At 42.8% G+C, this 23105-nt stretch overlaps 1 protein-coding gene across 1 annotated transcript; it reads left to right on the top strand.

Annotated features, from left to right (window-relative positions):
• The first annotated feature begins 1163 nt into the window (after positions 1–1163).
• Positions 1164–20924, top strand: hyou1 (hypoxia up-regulated 1). Its single transcript, XM_079282941.1, has 24 exons — positions 1164–1306; positions 2679–2754; positions 2983–3076; positions 3224–3302; positions 3456–3610; positions 3902–3978; positions 4061–4242; positions 5190–5305; positions 6818–7004; positions 7248–7382; positions 7841–7923; positions 8213–8345; positions 8586–8773; positions 8978–9116; positions 10535–10589; positions 12204–12280; positions 12436–12609; positions 13831–13994; positions 14079–14166; positions 14312–14568; positions 14645–14729; positions 15487–15748; positions 15852–15959; positions 18609–20924. Exons 2-24 carry the CDS (start codon positions 2685–2687, stop codon positions 18656–18658), a joined length of 2958 nt encoding a protein of 985 aa, XP_079139067.1. The 5' UTR covers positions 1164–1306; positions 2679–2684; the 3' UTR covers positions 18659–20924.
• Positions 20925–23105: the final 2181 nt, after the last annotated feature.

Below are 23105 nucleotides of genomic sequence, written 5' to 3'. Positions count from 1 at the left end.
TCAGAACAACACCTGTTCTGTGATGCACTTGGAGAAATGCACACTGGTCCATGAACTTGAAGGTCCACTTTTGTGCTTATACCAAGTGATACCTTAATGTAGGTCTATCTTCTCTTGTTGCTGCGTTTTTATCTGTGTTTTTGATGGTAGACATTCATTTTTCTTCAAAAGCTTAATGGGTTTCTCCATTATTAGTCACAATGAGAGAGGCCTTTCTTGATCTTTGCAAAGATAATAAGATTAGTCATTCCTTTTAAATGTCATGGAAGAGTCATATTTATGCACATAAGTTGAACTATAATACATTTTACATCTTCTTACTGCTTTAGATAGAATATCTGTAAAATATGTTGATTTCAGAATATCAGTGTACAGGTCAAGAGTACATGCTTTATAATGAAAAGACAAAATTAAGATGAACAACATAAAGCATTTAAAAATGAACTAGAACTAAATCAATTCATTTAAGGAGGCATGTGGTTTGCTCTCACTTTACCTGGAAGTGTCGTCATTCAATTTACGCACACTATCTTGACTTGGACCAATTAACAGTAGCCAGATGTTTTTCGACGTCACTCGTCTCACGTGGACCAATCACGGTGCAGTGCGTGGAGAGCGATGGGCGGGCTCTGGATTGGACAGTCATTGCAGGTTGTTGCACCAGGCGTCAAGACAGCTGGAGTTAATTACCGACAAAAGGGGTTTTCCCTTTCAAAACAAGAGCACATCAATCGTCTCTGCCTTCAAACACTTGAATAGCCCTTTAATAACAACTTTGCTGTAATTGTGAAGTGATATGAATCGATGTTATCGCACTGTACACCTTTCCCTGTGTTTGTTTTGCTAGCTTTATTTATTGGGTCCTAACAGGGTAATATAACTTTACTTTTAGAATGTCATTCACAGCTATTATTTTATTTTTAAATGCATTGCATAGTTAATTGGATCCTCATTTACTGTTATTCATTTTGAATTAGTGCCCGGTCAAAAATAGCTATAACAGTTAGTTGCAATACCTGTCTGTTAGGCTACGTTGCGTTTTGCACTTAAATGCTAACCGGAAACAGTATGTTTGGTTGTTGTTAGCGTGACAATAGTTTTTCTCCCAGCGCAGCGGCATCAGTGTATCCAATGAGGTGACGCCGCATTCCGGGCCCGGTAGTTGAGAGCGAACCGGTGATAAGAGGAGCGGAAAACGGTAAAGTGTGACACAAAGAGGCTCTGAATCAAGGCAAGACCAGGAAACGAACCTCAGAACCGCTCGGAGAAGCACAGTCAACACTTGTATTTGTGGTCGGGTAGTACGGTGAGTTGAGTTCCTGCCACAGCTCAGTGTGTCACTCGTGCTTACATATTGATGGTTGTCAGACAGTGAGCTAGCTAACAGTAGCTGTCAACTTATGTTGTGCTAGTTCTTCCAACTAGTACTGCTAGCTTTTATCTGGAAAGGTACAGAGAAGGTCCACATTGTCCCATTGCGTTTTTGAACCGTTTAAGGTTGAACGATAAATACTAATCATTGTATCCAACGTGGCTGTAACGTTCTAGCTAATACATCAGCAGCTTCTCCTACAACCAGCCACTTCATCCAAGTGATGTCCATAAGCTAAAGACTGGAGTGTTTTTACATTTAGTTTTATTCCAGTGAGACTTTCATTTCATCCATTTTGCATTCATGCGTCACAGTCACCTGGGCGAACAGAAGTTTCTCCCTGAAACACACAATGTTCTGGTTTTGATGTCACGGTACTGAATCTCAAGCTCTTGCTACAGGATACATCTGCAGCTTTGAAAATGAAACCCATACTTCCCTGTGAGTGCAGAGTGGGTCATTGCAGATATTAAAGCTTTAGACAACATCAGAGCTTGTGAATGATGTTAAGGCCACGTGTTTGGAACTGTCTACACTTATTGTGTGGGTGGGATCAGGTGCATTAACTGCTTTGAATATCCTTCGGCAAAGTCAATGGCACTACCTGTCAGTGGCACTGCTTTAGGTTACAGTGATCAGCCATATTAGCACTGAAGAACTACAAGGAAACCGAAGCAATGTATGGCATTTATCAAAAGACTGATGTAGATATACTATGTGAAGTTAGCAAAAAGGGCAGGTTTGGCTTATCAATGTTCCTCTTTGGGGTTGCACCTGCCCCACATAATGAGTGACAAGTACAACTAGAAAATGCATTTCCTGCTGAAAATGCGTTGGAATGCTGAAAGCTGAAATTAATTGTGAAAAAATTGCTGAAAATTAAGAAATGGGAGACTATCTGTCTGAAAAATGTTGAAGCCCGAAAGCATTTAAACTGCACTGCTGAAAAACCTTCTAGTTGAAATGTCTAACTATGGTGTCTGTAGCTGAAAGTATGAGGAAGAAGAAGGCTTTGAAAGTTGAAGTATAACAGGATTTGAAGATTTTCTCCATAGAGATCCCATTCAAAAGAAAATTGCAAAAAGCTTAACAGCATTCCAACAATAAAGAAACAGGATAACAATAGTTGGAATGCTTAACAGCATTCCAACAACAAGACTGGACAAAAGGCGTCTCTACAGTGCAGGTGGAAGGACAAAGAAGAGCTGGGGATTAAAGGTGTTCTGGATTGATGGTGGTGTGTGATGAGGTTGTCACACATGTAGGGATTCAGTTGATTATAATGTTTGATCTGGTCATCATACAGCTCATCATGCTGGAAAGGAAGCTGGCGCCACTTGTTCTCTTTGGCCTTGTTCTGGCGATGTTGCCCTCTAACACAGGTAATGTGATCCATCAACATATTTCCCTAACATGAAGCCCTGGTCGTAGTGGTGATCGGCGCTGGTAAAAACACACAGAGCATTAAGCACCAGTCTAGTTTTACAACACTGTCACACTTCATACAGCCGTTATCGATCAGTGTTTGGAAATGGATAAGCCGGATCCATAATGCAGTTCTTCTGTACCTGTGGGGTTGTTGGTGTCTTCATGTAATTTTGTGTCTGCAGTGGCTGTAGCCGTCATGTCCGTTGACCTGGGCAGTGAGTGGATGAAAGTAGCGATCGTGAAACCTGGTGTGCCGATGGAGATTGTTCTCAACAAGTGAGTGTCACTGAGTGTTTGCCGTGATCATGGTACAGTGAGCGTACACACCTGGCTTGCCGACACCCAAGTTTTCTATTTCCATGTGAATACAGAGTGAAAGTACGTTTCGGAGCGCAACACAATGTCTGATGTGTTTTTATTTAGGGAGTCAAGGAGGAAAACACCCACAACCGTATGTCTGAAGGAAGATGAAAGACTTTTGGGAGACAGTGCCCTGGGAGTGGTATGACTTCTTCTCAAATGTCCGGAATAGAGTTTGATGGAATATCTGTGTAATTCCATGAATATCCTTTACGCTGTCTCATAGTTCCACAGTTGAATTTTAACTATCTTGTCCTTGTATGCTATTAATGTTCACATATTGCATATGTTTCAGTCTGTGAAGAACCCCAAAACTGTTTATAGACACCTCCAAGGCCTCCTGGGCAAAAAGCACGATAACCTCCAGGTGGCGCTCTACCAGAAACGTTTTCCTGAGCACCAACTACTGGAAGACCCAGTGAGAGGCACAGTCTACTTTAAGAACTCAGAGTAAGTCTCTTTACTCCGTTTCCCATCATGCGATACATGCTATCTGAAATCATTTGTCTGTTACTGTAAAATAATTTGCATGGTAACCCCTGACCTCAGAAGTCATATGGGTGGTGTGTCTGTCATTTAGTTTCTACATGGTGTATACAGTAGAACTCCCTATAGTATTCAGGCACTGTAGCGTTTAGAGTTACGATAGCAGTTGTCAGAGCAGCACCTGCAAAACGTTATCAATAGATTGTGGTTGGGACTGGGTCATCTAATCTGGCTCTGTGTGGTTTGTTCTGCCAGAAAAATGCAGTTCACACCTGAGGAGCTCCTCGGGATGCTGCTCAATTATTCTCGTGGACTCGCTCAGGACTTCGCAGGTCAGTTTGCTCTCTGAAGATGTATCACTGAATGTTTGAATATGTGAAGCATCTATTAAGTTCTTCCTTATCCTGATCACAGAACAACCAATCAAAGATGCAGTGATCACCGTCCCCGCCTTTTTCAACCAGGCAGAGCGCAGGGCAGTCCTGCAGTCTGCACGGATGGGAGGTGTAAATGTCCTTCAACTCATCAACGACAACACAGCTGTGGCCTTGAACTATGGGGTGTTCAGGAGGAAAGACATTGACAACACTGTTAAGGTGCACTTCCAGCATTCTTCCCAAAGACATGTTAAGAATAATCCTGGTGATATTCTATATTTATTTTATTATTAACAAATCCCATATGCAGGTTAGGGCTGCAACAACAAATCGATTTTATTGATAATAATCGATTATTAAAATAGTTTTCATTATCGATTATCAAATTTCATTATTGATTTGTTGTGTCGCGCGATTATTATGCCACTCAATGAGTCGCGGAGATGTTTGAGAAAAAAAGCGGAGCAGAGCGCAGGTTGTTGTGAAGTGGCGCTTCTAATGACGACCAAGACACGTCTGGTTTTTCTGACTTTACTTCCTGAAAACTGCAGTTTAACAACTGTTACAGTGAACAGACCGCGGTCTTGCACCCGACATGGGTTTTCACTTATCATTGTTCCCTTGACCCCTTCTCTGACCTTATTGGAGCTACTGTATGTGGTATGACATATTCTCAGTGTAACTGAAGCTGTGATGCTAGAGGGGCACAGCAGACTGGGCTACAGCTAAAGAGATGCTGTCCACTCAGGTGCTCTTTGGGTACGCTCGACTGGATGGCGGCCGATATGCAATAGAACATTTTCAGATGGAAAGCATTTGTAGTCTTTTATTAAATATCATGAAGTAGGCTACAACCGTCCGTGAAATTAATCTCTCCAAGTGCAGACCAGATTCTACTGTGCATGTGTTGGACCACAATGATATGATGCCACACTTCTCTATTTTACAGAGTAGGGAAGTCAGAAAGTATTGCGAGACAGACTAGCACTTTGTTGGTTTTGTTGACTATAACAAATGTAGAACATCCACAGCTTTATCCTTAAATATATCTCACCATTAGGTAGAGCAGTGCTTGATGAGAATTCCCACTGTATCTGCCACTGTGTAGGAAAACAAGCTCATCTGAGTGACTACAAATTTCTTAAAGTCTGATGTTCCCTTTTCAGAATGTGATGTTTTATGACATGGGCTCAGGCAGCACAACGGCCACCATCGTCACTTATCAGACAGTCAAAACCAAGGAGGCTGGGACCCAGCCCCAGTTACAGATCCGAGGAGTCGGGTGAGTCCAGCATTGTGGCTGAGTAGTGTTGAGTGAGATGGTGCATAACATTAAACAATAGAAACATATTAAAATATATAATAAAGTGCACAAACTGATAACAGTACTATAAACAAGTATAAAGTAAGTGTGATGTAAAAGTGTCAAGTGTATTTAAATATAGAAGGGATTCGCAGGAGACTAGATCGGTAGGAAATTGTCTTGGGGATGACCGAGTCAGTGGGGGTCCCGGGCTTTGTCGATGAGCCCGACTACAGAAGGGAAAAAACTGTTCATGAGGTCTTGGTCCTGATGGACCGCAGCCTCCTGCGAGATGGAAGGGGCACGAACGGTTTATGTCCAGGGTGAGAGGGGTCGGCTACAATCTTTCTTGCTCGCTTCAGGGTCCTGGAAGCGAACAAGACTGAAGTTGTCCTATGCCGGCTCATGCTCCCTGCTGCTTAGCTGCTAGCTCCTGTTAGCTTCAACAGTAAGGTAGGAGGAGGTGGTGACTGGTGACCCTTCTGACATGAAAAATGCATTTATGAAATAAGGTTGTGTTCATTACCGCCTGGTCTCGCAGTGCTGTGCAAGTTTAGTTTTTTGTACAGAGCAGATTTTACAATGTAGTTTATGGATAGACAAAAATATAAATCCAATATTTTTCAGTGGTTAAATAGAAGGGAGAAACCTAAAAGTGTGATTTAAGATTAGGAAGGAATCCAGATTTGTCCGTAAGACAGTGTCCTGTATCACAAGGCATGTTCATCTTAGTCCAACACCGAGACCTGTGGGTTATTCAGTTAAGTAAAATGTATACAATATAATCTCACAATTAGGATGTGATACAGTTTGAAGTCTGACTTTTTCTATTACCAAAGCAGAGGGCAAAAGTACTGAGTCTGTGGGCAAAAGGGGCTTGAGTAATTAAACCTAGGATCCGGTCTACCTGATGGAAATGTTGCATGTATAATTCACTGACCTGGTTAACAGTTCATGCGTTTGTTTTTTTTGTTTTTTTTCAATGAAAGACAATAATGGGTACATGTTGTATTTCTAAAGATTTAATACAACGTTGTCCTCTGTTATCCTGTGCTGCCTTGTTGGAATAAGAGAATCAGAGTTTATAAACGCTGCCCCAGGAGCCAAACTCTGCTGATGTATTTCCCAGGAAGTGTTTAGTACTACTTGCTCAGGTAAAACCAGTATCTGAAAACTGATGCATCAATCTTAAGTACACTCAACATGGAGCTGGTGTGCTGATAAAATCCCCTCCGCACACTCAGTCACCCACATAAATGTATGGATAAAGATGGTTGAGGGTAAAGGAATAATTATCAGGTTTTATGACAGAACCTGGGTTTTATGGTGAAATTCTGTCTTCTTTTTCTGATCCTACCTGAGTATCTGAGTCTTTGAATATAAAAGTTGGTAAATGCTTGTGGTTTTTGATTGAGCGGATTGAAACCCCCCCCCCCCCCCCCCAAACCACATGTCCTCAGTCTAAGGTGTTCTCTCTTGTTCTGGATGTAGGTTTGACCGTGGACTGGGGGGCTTTGAGATGGACCTGCGTCTCCGGGACCACTTGGCCAAACTGTTCAACGAACAGAAGAAGAGCAAGAAGGATGTGAGGGAGAACCACAGAGCCATGGCCAAGCTTCTCAAAGAGGCTCAGAGGCTCAAGACGGTGCTCAGTGCAAATGTGGATTTTATGGCCCAGGTGAGTCCAGGGACATTAACCTGCAACACTCACACCAGCTTGCTTGTTGGGCGTCGAAAACAAAGTTCTTCAAATTTGAAGACTAATATTTTCAAAATCTTAAATTCCTTGGTTTCAAGTTGTTTGAAATGTTGCAGTCTCTTGGTATTTCTATGATAAGTCAGATCAGTGATAGACTCCTAATAGATGGAGCTCCTGGATGCAGCACCAATGCAGTGAAAGAAAACATGTTTTTGTTTTCAGGTGGAAGGTTTGCTGGATGACATTGACTTCAAAGCTAAGGTGACCCGGACTGATTTTGAAGAGCTGTGTGCTGATCTCTTTGAAAGAGTGCCGGGTCCGGTGCTGGATGCTCTCGCCACCGCAGAAATGAAGTTGGTTAGTATTGTCAGTAGACGTCTCATCCAGTGCAGCTTGTTTGTCCCATATGACAGGATAAGATGAAACTTTGGGGATCCCTGGATGTCACTGCAGATGTAGGATACAGGAAAGTTGGATAGAAATGAAAGTGTATGGACTCCTATATACATATGGTATTGTCGTGCAGCCAACTACTTTGTAAAGAAGATTAACTGCCAGACACAAGCTGTCTTTGTCATTTGAAAAGTTTGTGTGCACTGGAACTGCATTACAACAAAATGTGGTTTGATTGGTAAATTAAGTGATTAGTGGCACGAAAGCAAAACTTATTTTGAGAAAACATGTTTAGGTCATTTGCATCTTAAGCTGTTTGGACAGATGAAATGTGAATTATTTTTGAAATGATGAGCAGTGAGTACGAATGAATGGATGTTTGCATCACTGCTGGGAATCTGAGTTCTTATTTCTGCCAACAGGATGAAATTGAGCAGGTGATTTTAGTAGGTGGCTCCACCCGTGTTCCCAAGGTTCAGGAAGTGCTGCTCAAAGCTGTGGAGAAGTAGGTGTCAGCACACAGAATAACTTCACCTTTCAGCATCTTTCATTTGCGATATATTGTACATATTTAATAGTATTTTTATATATTCTTATTGTAAATCTTCTATTCTATATTTGTTTCTTGACTTCTATTTTTGTGTATTGTTTATGCACCAAAGCAAATACCTGTTATGTGAAAACCTACTTTGCAATTAACAGGCTTGTGATGAATTGGAGAAAGCTGAGTTTTACCTCAGCAGGTTCCGTTGGCTTGAGGAGCTGCAACTGTTATGGTGTATTTGTCTGTGCAGGGATGAGCTGGGGAAGAACATCAACGCAGACGAGGCAGCAGCCATGGGTGCCGTGTACCAGGCCGCAGCCCTCAGCAAGGCCTTCAAGGTCAAACCTTTCCTGGTGCGAGATGCAGCGGTCTTCCCCATCCAGGTCAGTGCAGGTCCTTCACTGCCTCGGGCTGCTGGAGTCTGAATAACATCCCCTTTGATGGATATGCAGGTTTTATTTTTACATTTTTTTTATGTACTGTCCCTCATTTTTACATTGTTGCCTTTTCTTTTTGAACAGGACTAAAATCCATATAGGATGCATTGTTCAGTTACAACATTAGATGTAAAAATACATCCTGAATCGAAGCCGTGTTAACACCATGTTATATAACGCCATCAGGTGGAGTTCACACGAGAGACTGAGGAGGAAGAGGGGATCAAGAGCCTTAAACACAACAAGCGCATCCTCTTCCAGAGGATGGCGCCATACCCCCAGCGCAAGGTCATCACATTCAACCGCTACAATGCTGACTTTGATTTCCACATAAACTACGGCGACCTCAGCTTCCTCAGTCAGGACGACCTCAGGTTAGTTAGCTGCTAGCTACGTTAGCAGTGTTAATGACTTCGCTGAACGGATAGTAATAAAAAAGCAACAAGTGTACAGAAAATGTTTTAATATGGGTTATAGCATTCTACTTCAAATGTGTTGTCCTCCCATGTTGCTTTTGGCAATCGCTGTTCCGTCATGATGTGAATGAAGCCCTGCTCTCCTCTGTGCCTGTGTTTCAGTGTGTTTGGCTCTTTGAACCTGACCACAGTCAAACTGTCTGGAGTAGGCGACAGCTTCCAGAAGCACACAGCCGCAGAGTCAAAAGGCATCAAAGCCCATTTCAACATGGATGAAAGTGGGGTGCTGCTGCTGGATCGGGTCAGTCACACATCGGGCTGCACAATTAATCGAATTTTAATCGCGATCACGATTTTGGCTGCCACGATTAAATGAGCATGATCGTCAGCGATATTGACGTTTAAAATGCGTGCTCTGCTACATATCAAATCAAGCGCTTCCTCAACGAACAGTCAGCCGACCACCAGGGGGCGAACGAGATGGGAGGTGTCATGCGCGCACCCTGCAGACGCGGCTATTAGTAGAGAGACAGACAACAGAGCAGACGGTCACGGGTGTCGTGTGAAAGCTAAATCAAATGTCAGGAACAGAAGGCGAGGAGCTAGCCCCATGAAAAGGATCATCGTCCGTTGTCTGGAAGTTTTTTGGATTTAGGCAAAGTGATGTTAACCAAGAACAAATCATATGACAGAGTGCGTTAGAGTTGTGTCTGCGCACCATAGCAATACAACTAACTTGTTCAGCCACCTGAAAAATCACCACAAACCACAGTACGACGAATGCATTAAGGCCAAAGCTAACGTTACCTCACTGAATCTCCGTCCATGTCCAACGTCAACCCAGAAAACCATAACAGCGACCCTGCATAGCGCCACAGCGTATCCATCCACCTCCCAAAGACACGCTCAAATAACGGATGCAATCTCATTTCATTTGGCCAAAGACGTGTGTCTAATAAACACTGTGAGCAACACTCATATTTAGGTTTAGTTAGCCCTTTATTTTGGGTAAAAATGTTATTTATATTTTGCTTCAGATGAATAAGAACCGTGTAAGTTTTATTTTGATGTAAAGATGTGTACATTAGCTGGAATGTAGCACAACATGGAAATCTGTTGATTTCATTTTGGGTAAAAAGTGTTTATACTATTTTATTTATATTTTCCTTCTACGAGATGCACAGTGATCAGGACCAGTCTGATGCAAAGATTTGTACATTAGCCAGAATGTAGCACATCAATGGAAGTGGAAGCAGTGTTCTTGTTCATTTAAACGTGACCGTGCAATAAAAAGATGTTAATTGTCCCTAAAATTAATGAATAATCATGATCGCAATATTGATCAAAATAATCGCGACTATGATTTTGGCCATAATTGTGCAGCCCTAGTCACACAGTCACTCTACTAAACCTGTAACTGGTCCGGTAGCTCCTATTTGTTGTGAGGGCTCAGCATTTCAGTGTTTTTACCTTCTGGTATGTCAGACCTCCAAACAATACATGCATGTGTGATTATAGACATGTCACACTTACACACACACAAACAGCATGAAATAATGGCTGTACAAGAAGCACCAGGCTCTAGCTCAGGTATAAAGGAGGGACACATGTCAAATCTAATAATTTTTTTTCTTTCATTAATAAACTTGAATAATCGCACAATCAAAACATTTTCATTTGTATCAATGAAGAGTTTAATATTATTGTTGTCATCCACAGGTGGAGTCCGTGTTTGAAACTATTGTGGAGGAGAAAGAGGAATCAACATTAACTAGTGGGTTTTGTAAAATCAAAAATCTATGACCAGTGTTAGAAGAGCAGCACTTCAGACCGGTTGTGTGCGTGTATATATGCGTGTGTCTGTGTGTGTGTGTATATGTATATGAGATCAGCGCAAAGGGAGTTAAGTACGACATACTTGGTGCAAATGCTAAGCACTTAATGAGTACTTCAACTGTAAATTGACAGTAGGTGTATGTAAATCAGCATGACACTGATGTGATGTGTCAGCGCAGTGCCGCTACACACGGCCGTCCTTTGTGTTTACTTTGAATATAAATACGCACATACACCTCCGCACACATCAGGACAGCACAGCCTTGGCCAGAAGTATTGGTTTTCACAAAGTTTGCTGCTTCAGTGTTTTTAGATATTTTTGTCCGATGTTACTATGGTATAATTACAAGCATTTCATGAGTGTCAAAGGCCTTCATGACAATTACATTACGTTTATGCAAAGAGTCAATATTTTTACGTGTTGACCCTTCTTTTTAAAGACCTCTGCAATTTGCCCTGGCATACTGTCAATTAACTTCTGGGCCACATCCTGACTGATGGCCCATTCTTGCAAAATCAATGCTTGGAGTTTGTCAGAATTTGTGGGTTTGTTTGTCCACCTGCCTCTTGAAGATTGACCACAAATTCTCAATGGGATTAAGGTCTGGGGAGTTTCCTGGCCATGGACCCAAAATGTCGATGTTTTGTTCCCCGAGCCACTTAGTTATCACTTTTGCCTTATGGCAAGGTGCTCTATCATGCTGGAAAAGGCATTGTCCATCACCAAACTGTTCTTGGATGGATGGGAGAAGTTGCTCTCGCAGCATGTTTTGGTACGATTCTTTATTCATGGCTGTGTTCTTAGGCAAAATTGTGAGTGAGCCCACTCCCTTGGCTGAGAAGCAACCCCACACAGGAATTTTTCTGGATGCCCCAAACAATTGGAAAGGGGATTCATCAGAGAAAATGACTTGTCCCCAGCAGTCCAATCCCTGTACCTTTTGCAGAATATCAGTCTGTCCCTGATGTTTTTCCTGGAGAGAAGTGGCTTCTTTGCTGCCCTTCTTGACACCAGGCCATCCCCCAAAAGTCTTCGCCTCACTGTGCGTACAGATTCACTCGCACTTGCCTGCTGCCATTACTGAGCAAGCTCTGCGCTGGTGGTGCCCCGATCCCGCACCTGAATCAACTTTATGAGGCGTCCTGGTGCTTACTGGACTTGTTGGGCGCCCTGAAGCCTTCTTCACAACAATTGAACCTCTCTCCTTGAAGTTCTTGATGTTCCGATAAATGGTTGATTTAGGTGCAATCTTACTAGCAGTTCATCTGATCACTCTTCATAACATTCTGGAGTATATGCAAATTGCCATCATAAAAACTGAGGCAGCAGATATATTTGTCATTCTCAAAACTTTTGGCCAGGAGTGTACTGCTCAACTGAGATGACTGCTTTGTAGCAGCTTTTAGAACATTATTCAGGAGTAACACTTTGAAAGTGCTACATGTTTCACATGTAATGTGATTACTGACTCGTGTAGTTCTACAGCCTGTCTTTTAGTTCATAGGACTCATTATTACTGACTAACTGAGCCTGCACTTTGCTCTCCTTCAGAACTGGGTAACACCATTTCCACCTTGTTTGGAGGAGGATCGTCAGAACCCGCCTCAAATGTAACTGAACCTGTCCAGGTAATTGTAGCTCTGTATCAGTTAGGCAGGCTCAGGGGTATGTTTTATTAACCATACACCGATTTCACACTGCTGCACCTAGGTTTGACAACATATTGATGATGCTCAGATGTGCCCGGCCTGACATTGTAGCTAACATTGTTTCCTGTGTCCAGGACGAGGAGGAAGTGCTTCCAGAGTCTGGAAAGGACGGCAAGGAAGAGGACAGGAAGGACGAGGTCGAGAAGGACAAGGCTGCCAAAGAGAAGCAGGAAGATGAAGAGAAAAGTGTAGGTGAAGAGAAAAGTCAGGAGAAGACAGAGGAGGCAGGAAGCAAGACTGATGCCAAGGTAAGGTCTGTTACACATCCTCTCTCTGAGGCTACATAAATACTACGACAAGTTTTAAAACAAAAACTATCTCAGTCCAGACTAAAACGCCTGAAAACAAATATCACATTACTCTTCACATACACAGGGCATGTGGGTGGGTGGTGGTGTAAACAGGAAGTAGATTGGTTGCTTAGTTTAAAAAAATACGGCCGAGTAATAAAGTAGTCTTTAATGAAAGGTCGTGTTTGATACTGAAGATCTTCCTCTAAAATCGTCCTCTATAAACTCAAACACACATTTCGTGGAAAGTTTTAGAAGTCTTGGTTACAGCGCTGCGGGTCTTGCGCTATCTATCTCTCACACATCAAACTTACTTTAAAATGAGCGCTTGCACATAAAGGTTTACTAGATTATGGATCCATAAATGTGGTCAACACACGTCTCTCACTCGTTCCCTCTTGGTTTCGTTGTCTGTTCTCACTCGTAGCTCTGCTGGTGGCTGAAGTATCTGTCCTACTGGAGAACAATTACGGCTTTTGTTCCTTTACTTTTTGTCTGCAGACTTCACAATAGTTGTGCAGAACACAATTGGCATTAATAAGGACAGGGAAGTCCTCCGTTCTGTGTCCATCACCCTCCCTAAAGCTGCTAACCGTGACTTCAGACGTCCTCTCCGTAGGTCTGATAACACCGCTGGTCACGCCGCTCACTAGTCGCTCCAAGAATGGCTGCTTCCTCCACAAAAATGACTTAAACTAGACAACAGCTGCTAGTAAAGACAACAAGGTCAGCAACACCTGTAATCAGTTGTCCATGTTAAATTAACCTGGTAGTCGATCGGTAATCAGTGCTGCTGTTCATGATTTTCCGGGAAACGGTCACGTGATAGGGGTGTGACGAATCAGGGAAGGACGCGTCATGACTGCTAAGAACCAATCAAGTAGCGAACATGTGTGTGGGCGTCATCGTTTTCAAACTTATCCGTCTTCGGCAGCGTTTTCAAACTCCTCCGTTTTCGGTGCTCAGAAACGGCGGTGTAGTGTGGACGCTCGGTGTAAACGTAGCAAAACATATGAGTTTTCAAATGGAAACTGTGTGGACATGGCCTGAGAATACCTTTGATGTGAATTCATCATTAGACTGTCTGTGGGGTGGGTCTCCACAGCACTTGGGGTAAATCTATATTAAAAAATAATAACCGACTTGGTGTTGAAAGTAACCACATGTCTGTTGGTAAAGGATGAGGATGGAGAGAAATCTGAGAATGCTGAGGCAGAGAAGGATGCAGAGAAAAATGCAAAACCTCAAAAAAAGAGCAAGATTGCTGAAGACATCTTGGTGGAACTCGTCATCAACGACATCCTGAACCCCACGGCAGATGATGTCACTTCCTCTAAGAAGAAGTAAAGCAGCGATTTCTATTACTGTCAGCTCTCGTGTTTTTTCGGTTCACCGTTTTAGACAGACAATTCTTTGTATCTTTTCAGGCTGCAGGATTTGACAGACAGAGACCTGGCCAAACAGGAAAGGGAGAAGTCACTGAACAGTCTGGAAGCGTTTATATTTGAGACACAGGTGAGCAACATTGTAGTTGCCAGTGCAGCCTAGCCAACATCAATCCCAGATGTTAAATCCTTTAATGTAAAGATCCAGCCAGTGTAGTCAGGAAGTAGGCTAGAGAGAAAAGATCTCGCACACAATACTTTGGTTCTTCCTCCAGGATAAGCTGTACCAGGAGGATTACCAGCTGGTGGTGTCTGAGGAGGACAAGGAGCAGCTCTCCTCCAAGCTGAGCGAGGCGTCGGAGTGGATGGACGAGGATGGCTACGCGGCCACCACCAAGCAGCTAAGAGAGAAGTTGTCTCAGCTCAAAAGCCTGTGCAAGGACATGTTTTTCAGGGTAGAGGAGCGACGCAAGTGGCCAGACCGCCTGGCCGCCCTGGACAGCATGCTCAACACTTCCAGCTTCTTCTTGAGGTGAGAGCTGAAAGGAAGGGGGTGAGATGTGAGCGCAGTATTTTTGTGTTGACTAATTTTTCTTTTTCTTTTAAAGGAGTGCCAAACTGATCCCAGAGGATGACCAAATCTTTACTGAAGTTGAGCTGAATACGTTAGAAAAAGTGATCAACGAAACAACGGTAGGTGGTGAATGTGTGAATGTTGACATGCTGTCATCATACTACTACGGATAGTTCCGTTTCCTTAAAAGGGTACTGCGCAAACTTCAGTATCACTTTTCAATAAAGTTAGGGGAGAAATGGAACAGAATAGTCCAAATTGAAGCAGCAGGGGAAGCCCTGACTAAGTTTCTAGAATGGGTCAAATGCTCATTTCCCATAATGCATCTTACTATTGACTTTCTTTAGGTCCTCTTCGGCTGGTAAATGGCCTCACTGCTAAAACTCTATGATGCCAGATCATAATGTTACACATTATTGTCCTCCTGAAAAACATTTAGTCATTTGTTTAAATTTGTTTTACATCCAGACGGCAATCTGAATCAAATGCTGTGGGGGGGGGGGGAAAGAAACAAATCCTGTGACTGTCACAGGACTGTAATAAACCAGACTACTCTTTTCATTCTGCGTTTCTCTTGCTAGATTTATCTACTTTTGCTAAGTGCTGCCAACTACTTTCATTGGAAAGAGTTTGCAACACTGGGCTGGGTTTTAAGGTTGGACACTTTTAATTAAGGTTTTAAGGTTGGACACTTTCTTTTTTTTTTTTTCTTCTTCTTCTTTTTTTTTTTTATATATATATTTTTTTATCTTTCGTACTTTAAAAAGGTCCTTCCAGGGCCACAGAATACATTTAGAACAGTCTCCACAGGCGGGTAGTTCTCCTTGTATCGAGTAAACTAACCTTCAGGTGTCAAATTGTCTCTGTCTTCTCCAGATGTGGAAGAATGAGACGGTAGCAGAGCAGGAGAAAATCTCTCCAATAGAGCGGCCGATCCTGTTGTCCAAAGACATAGAGTCCAAGCTGACTCTTCTGGACCGAGAGGTGAACTACTTACTCAACAAGGCCAAGTTTGCTAAGCCCAAAGCTAAAGCCAAAGCCAAGAACGGCACCAGCTCTGATAAAAGCAGCAAGGCCAACAACACAACAGCCGAGGAAAAAGTCATCCCCCCTACAGAGGAGAGCACCGACGCAACAGGTGGGTCCAACAGCAGAACTCTCGTCTGGCTGGTTATTGTTTCCATGTATGAGCTGTAATAAGGCTTAAAATAACTTCTCATGTATCGTTTCATAAATTCTAGAAAACCCAGAGGCGGTGCAGCCGGGCGAAGCCCCTCCCACTGAAGAGAGCACTGCACACACAGACTCTGACAGCCAATCACAGCCCACAGAAGAAACTACAACTACAGGTCGGTCTGCCAAACCTGTTGCTGATGATGCCGGAGAACTTTAAGGGGTGGACAAAATCATTGAAAAACATTCAATGTGGTCCAAAACATTCAACTGCAGGCTTAGAAATCTCCTCTGAACAGAATGAACTCCTCGCTGACACAAATGGAACATTAGTCAGTCAGTCAGTCAGTCAGTCAGTGTCCCCTTTATACAACAGTGCGTAGGCTCCACACTAAATGTTTGCGTACGTTCAAAAGAGGAAATGCACCGATGCCAAAGCATGTTCCGATTTATAAAACCATGCGTACGCTTGCCAGTGAGCTATTTCCTTTTCTAAATCCCAAATCAACCTGTAAATGTGCACAGCTGGTTCAGCCTCACATCCCGGCCTCTACACAGCATATATGGTCAATGCAAAGCACCTTATGAATGTTGATGCATAAACATGAGTTGCTGATCAGAGACGAACACTTGTTTACTCCTAGATCTTTCATTTACAGGCCTCTCAGTCTTATCAGTCCTAAAAGTTCTGTCATGCAAATTAACACAGACCACATATACAGCTATTATCACGATGCATGCACAAAGTAATCAGACAGCTGCTCTTTAAAATACAACAGTTTATTACGTTCTAATAGTAATGATCTAGTCAACTAATATCTAAACTAACAACAACTATACATTCATGAGCACGCCGCGCGGGAGTACGGAAGGTTGCGCGCTCAGCTAGGGGAGCAAGAACAGCGACTCTTTGTCTCAGCCGGCGGTTCTGACCTCCTGAACTGATGAGAAGCAGCTTCGACCAACACAGATCACGGCAGCATGAAATACACTAGCTTCTCCACCATCCCAACCATCTCAGCGATCGTTTGTCGGCGATTATTTAGCATACACCACGTTATAAAAATGAACAGTACTTTAAGCACATAAACAAGATAACATAAACACAAATGAAACTCTAACTCTGCCCAGACTCTATTTCGCCTTACGGTACGATGCAATCGTGGTGATTGAGGGGGGTTCTTCTGAGCTTCAGTGGGTTCAGGCAAGCACGGCTGCGGGCCGCGGAAGGTGTTCTCTCGGTAGGAGAGAATCGCTGTCGTCTGGATAAGGGAGTTTCGCGTCCTTATGGCCGTAGCAGACGAGGCGTTTGGTGGAGAGTGGAAGTTCTCGCTCTCTCTTTCTGACGAAGTCTTGCTTCTTCACTTCTGCAGGATTAAAAGGGTTCGCTTCGTGGATACGAACAAAGATAAAATAGACAGTTTGGTGAACGCATAGTTTTTGGGGGGAGGAAACTCACACCCTAATGTCACCATCTGCGTCTCCAAAATGTTCGTACGCATGGGTCAGAGTTTTCGTGCAGATGATCATGTTCTCCCGTCAAGTTTGTTTTTATAGATCAAGTATGTGTGGGACGTGGCGTACGCCTATTTCAGACCCCGTTGTGTGCGTACGCATCGTTTATAAGTGAGACCCCTGGTGAGGTACAGCAATTAGCTCATTCATCCTCTAGGGACCAACTCTGACAACATGTGGTTATTTTTCTCACGTGTAGAATCTGCTTTACCGGTTACTCGTTTTTCCCTGGGTGAACCTGAGGGATTGATTTTTATCAGTAAATAAGTTAATCTGTTCAGCAACTCTGGCGGTTCCACTTGAATTTTATCGTCTTTGGTTAAGAAAAACAAATACTCTTCATATACCGTACTTTCCGGACTATAGAGCGCACCTGTGTGTGTGTGTGTGTGTGTGTGTGTGTATCGCACTTGTCTATAAGCCGCAGGTGTCCCCATTGAACGGCAAGACGCTTTTAACAGTACTAAAGTTGTCGTCTTCTCTGAACATCATAACATGTCCGACTCGCTAGCTTCTAAGCTAATTTTAACATTACCGCCACTGGGGAAATGCTAACCGCGAATATAATATCTTCGTACATCTTTTCATGCTTCATACCAATGAAACCAATTGGTACCAGTGACCAATGAAAGCACCCTTCTTTTCAATAACAGTAATAAGCCTTCATTCATGGATTCTGTCACTTTCTTGATCAGTTAACGATCAACTTTTTGTGCAGCAGCAGCCTCCCAGACACTGTTCAGAGAGGTGTACTGTTTTCCTTCACCGTAAATCTGCCATTTAAGGGTTTAAGACTTTTTCCTGTACCACTGCTTTAAGAAAGTGTCTTCTAAAAACTGGCAGGTTTGGGAGTTGATTTTGAGTCCATCTTCAACCCGAAAAGGTCTTTTTATTTATTTTTTTTAAATTTATTTTATGTCAAATGTTTATTTATAAATTGAGTTGTTTATTATTCTCACTTTAATAGATAAATAGACAAGTGAGATGGGAACATTTTCATTTAGTTGCATGATCATTGTGCACACATAGATGTTCTCCTGAGAAAGCCAAAACCTCACTTTTACTTACTTAAATATTCAGGTTTGAGGTTTATTAACATTTTGGATTGACCGAGAGCACTGTAGTTGTTTAATAATAAAATGAATCCTCAAAAATACAACTTGCCTAATAATTGTGCAAAACAGTGTAGAGCGGGAACATATGCTCTACAGAGAGCGTATGCTCTTCTGCACTAATGAAGTGAGTTGATGTACCGGTAATCCCACATACACACCCACAGTATTCGTTTCCTTCTCTGCCCTCATTTCCAGGACCAACGGAGGAGGCCCAACCTGAAAACCACATCGGCGATGAATTATAACAGCTGGAACTGGATGAAAAACAAAAATCACTATTTATTGATTGTGTATAAATTTGAGTTCTTTCTCACTCAGTTTTTTTCTGTTTGGTTTTTCTTTAATTTGGTCTTTATGTCCTTGTTTATTGAACTGCTGGAAGCTGATTGGATAAGGATTGGCGATTACTCATTCCCCCCCTTCCTCTTCTGCGCTGTTCATCTCTTTTGTCTTTCATGGATTCTATAAGCAACGGACACATAAACACCATGAAGAAGCAGTTCAACAAAATAAAGCCCAAGATTATAGATGCAGGTCCAGACAAAATACCTTCTCACGTCAAACAGAAGATCATCCATGCTGATGGAGAGGGAGGTGTATGCAGCACTCTGCCACATTCTAACTATATGGAAACTTGACCAGGCCGAGTTCTGTTATAGTCTGGTTTGGACATGAACTTTGTCTTATGCACTGAATTATCGACCACACTGTGTTGTTGTGAGGTTAGTATTTGTCCTAACACGAAGAGCACCACTAAACGGTCTTCATCACAACACAGGGTGTTCTTCAGAGGATCCTCAATGGATCCCAATCCAGAATGGATTTGGCCACAGTTTGCAGTTATGCTTTTTGTCATGTAAACCATGACAAAAAGTGGAAGCACTTAATTTACAAATGGTGTATTTAATACTATTGGATGTACAGTCAGTTCATTTGAATAAAAAGCATCTTTAATCTGATGAATCACAATATTAACTACAAATCTATCATAAATATTGTTAGTATAATGGGAGGTCATACTATGATTACTGGCTTTTACAAGCAGCAGCCTCTACTAACGTGAACTATAGAGAACGACAGCTAGTATCCTAGAGTGAAACGTCCCGCATTACTCGCCCCCTGTAGTTCATGTTGAGTTTAATGCTCTAATTATTGCTTGAATCATGATAACTCCCGTTCTACCACATCCCAAAGGTGCTCTATTGGATTGAGATGTGGAGTACAGTGAACTCATTGTCATGTTCAAGAAAGCAGTTTGAGACTATTTGAGCTGTGTGACATGGTGCACTATCCTGCTGGAAGTAGCATCAGAAGATGGGTACACTGGTAATAAAGGGATGGACACGGTCAGCAACAACACTCAGGTAGGCCGTGGCGTTTAAACGATGCTCAATTGGTACTAAGGGGCCCAAAGTGTGCCAAGAAAATATCCCCCCGCCCACAATTACACCACCAGCCTGAACAGTTGATACAAGGCAGGATGGATCCATGCTTTCATGTTTATGCCAAATTCTGACCCTACCATCTCAATGTCAGAGCTGCAATCAAGACTCAGACCGTTTTGCCAATCTTCTGTTGTCACATGTTGGTGAGCCTTTAGCCTCAGTTTCATGTTAGCTGACAGGACTGACACCCGGTGTGGTCTTCTGCTGCTGTAGCCAATCTGCTTCAAGGTTCCGCATGTTGTGCGCTCAGAGATGGTGTTCTGCATACCTTGGTTGTAACGAGTGGTTATTTGAGTTAGTTTCCTTTCTATCATCTCCATCCACTCTGCCCATTCTCCTCTGACCTCAACAAGGCATTTTCGTCCAAACAACTGCCGCTCACTGGATATCGTCTCTTTTTCGGACCGTTCTCTGTAAACCCAAGAGATGATTGTGCGTGAAAGTCCCAGAGGATCAGCAGTTTGAAATACTCAGACCAGCCCGTCTGGCACCAACAACCAGGCCATGTTCAAAGTCACTTAAATCCCCTTTCTTCCCCATTCTGATGCTCGCTTTGAGCTTCAGCCAGTTCTCTTCACCACGTCTAGAGGCCTAAATGCATTGAGTTGCTGCCATGTGATTGGCTGATCAGCTATTTGTGTTAAGAGTGTATATAAAGTGGCCAGAGAGAGTATTCATCAAGAAATAAAAACTAAAGAATGGAGAGAAATATAAAATAAATGCACACCCCTCCTTTAAATCTCCATTGTGCCAAACGTTCTTCCACGAAGATATGTTCGCATCACAACACCTATATATCTCTATCTATCTAGCTGGATAAACTAAAATGACTGAATTGTTTTTTCTAATGTTGCCATTACAACCTTTTTAAGAAGCTTGAATGTGTGTCGGACGGTGGTCAACCTCAATGTTTTCAAAGTGTCATGAGCTGCTAAACTTGGAGGTGGTGTCCTCATTGTTCTTTACGTCGACATACCCTGTGGTGCAGATTCTTGCCCGGATGTTGGTTCCGTTTCCATTAATGTGTGTGTGTGTGTGTGTGTGGGGGGGGGTTCGGGGACTTGGATCAGGACTTTGGGTCGGCTGTGTGCTTCTGTGTTTGCAGCAAAACAAAAGGTCATGAATGGGAGATCCAAACTATTTTGTGTTTCTAATCTGTTAATAAAACAATCTTTTTAATTGTATTGTCATTTGTTGACTTATTGATGCGATTAGTTACTTTTGAGTTGGTGCATTGAAACAAAATCATATGAATAGAAAATCACAACTTCATGTTTGTTATCTTGGACATCCCAAGTCTCTTAATTGCATCGGTTTCCCTCACTTGCGTCCTTTCCTTGTGTCGTAGTCCCTCCCACCAGGGATGTATGTAGAGACTCAAAGAAACCATATGAGGAGAGAGGAAACGAGGAAATATATTTTAAGAGATATGAGACGTCCTTTCCTCAGTCGTGTCACGCGACGTCTGATCTCAGCTGTTAGGCGGCTTTAACAGCTGGAGAGACTTTTGAGAAGTTTGTCTACACACGATCACTACACTTAATAACAGTAACTAATAATACTAATAAAGACACACAGTTGTAGAGGTGTTTCTCTCTGTAGCCCGTTACCTCTTTAACAAACTGTTCTGTGTCCTGTTCATAAGCGCAGGATCGATTTATACCGGCGGAATGCATTTGACGTCTGTACGGTTTGAAATTGTGACTGTCTTTATTAAATAACCCAGAAAATGATACAACTCATCAAACCCGACATTCAGGAATGATCAGCCTCACGCGACTGAATGAAATTATGTAAAACGTGTTTCATCTCTCCAGCTCTCTGCATACAAAGGCCCGAAGCAGTGTGCTATGAGTGCATATACAGTTATTGTTTCTGTCTAATTTGGCAGGAGAAGCACAACTCATCACTGAGGGAAACCAGTAAATATGACTCTTCATATTTCCTGTGTACTTATGTTCTTCCAGGCTAAATGAAAGCGGCTGTAACTCAGAGTTGGTCGCCTTCCAATCGCAAGATCAGCAGTTCGATCCCTGGCTCTTCCAGTCCATGTCCATTGTCCTTGGGAAAGACACATCACCAAAGTGAATTGGTGATGGGCAGGTGGCACCTTGCATGGGTAGCACCGGCCATCAGTGGTGTGTGAATAAATCTCTCCAGTTGATCCAGAATGCTACAGCATGTGTAATGACAAAAACTAAGAGATCATATTACTCCATTAGCTTCTCTGCACTGGCTCCCTGTAGAATCAAGAATTCAATTTATAATCCTTCTCCTCACCTACAAAGCCCGAATTGGTCTGGCACCATCATATCTAAAGGCGCTTACCATATTACCAGACGAGAGAGCTGCGCTCCCTAAATTCAGGGTTACTTGTGGTTCCTAGAGTCTTAAAAAGTAGGACGGGAGCGAGAGCTTTCAGTTATCAAGCACCTCTTCTCTGGAACCAGCTTTTGGTTTCAGTCCGGGGGGCAGACACACTCACCACATTTAAGAGTAGGCTTAAGACTTTCCTCTTTGATAGTGCTTATAGTTGGGGCTGACTCTGGTTTTCCTTGGACCGGCTCAGGTTTTCCTTGGACCGGCCCATAAGCTCTTCTAGACTGCCAGGGGACTGCCTAGGAAACACTGAGCTCCTCTCTCCTCTTCTCGCTCTCCTTTATGAATTCATGTCCCATTAATGCACATTACTAACTTTGCTTCGTCCCCGGAGTCTTTGTGCTATCTCTCCTCTCAGGTTTCCATGGATCGTGGTTATATCTGGACCCTGGTCCAGCCTCTTGCCGTGGCCCTGCTGACACCCACTGCTACTACCATTACAATGCACATTATCATGTGCATATTTCCCCGCTGTGGGACTAGTAAAGGATTATCTTATCTTGAATGTATTGTAACTCTTATGATGTTCATTCTGTACACATAACATATATCACACTGCTGTCCATCCTGGTGGAGGGATCCCTCCTCTGTTGCTCTCGCTGAGGTTTCTTTTTTTTTCGAGTCAAAGGTTTTTTTGGGAAACTTTTTCCTGTTCCGATGTGAGGGTCCTGGACAGAGGATGTCTCCAAGCCGTCCTGACCCTCTGTCACTTCTGTGGGTACAGAATAGTCTTGATGGAACTGATATTGGAGATGTGCTTCTGGTAAATTATGAAAGCCACCAGAGCAAGGCAGATGGCTCCGACAATGCATGCAACAACTGAAACAGCCAGCACGGTACTGTTCAAATCAATCTGCTGAGCACCTGG

The sequence above is a fragment of the Melanostigma gelatinosum genome, assembly GCF_949748355.1.
Source record: "Melanostigma gelatinosum genome assembly, chromosome: 14".
Classification (NCBI taxonomy): domain Eukaryota; kingdom Metazoa; phylum Chordata; class Actinopteri; order Perciformes; family Zoarcidae; genus Melanostigma; species Melanostigma gelatinosum.
Note: the sequence above shows the minus strand (reverse complement) of the source record. Positions and strands in the feature narration are given on the sequence as shown.

Coding starts and splice junctions, on each gene's coding strand:
- hyou1 (XM_079282941.1), top strand. CDS start 2,685: ATGCTGGAAAGGAAGCTGGCGCCACTTGTTCTCTTTGGCCTTGTTCTG. Junction 3,979..4,060: donor ACTCGCTCAGGACTTCGCAG/GTCAGTTTGCTC, acceptor TCCTGATCACAG/AACAACCAATCAAAGATGCA. Junction 15,960..18,608: donor AGAAGAAACTACAACTACAG/GTCGGTCTGCCA, acceptor CCTCATTTCCAG/GACCAACGGAGGAGGCCCAA.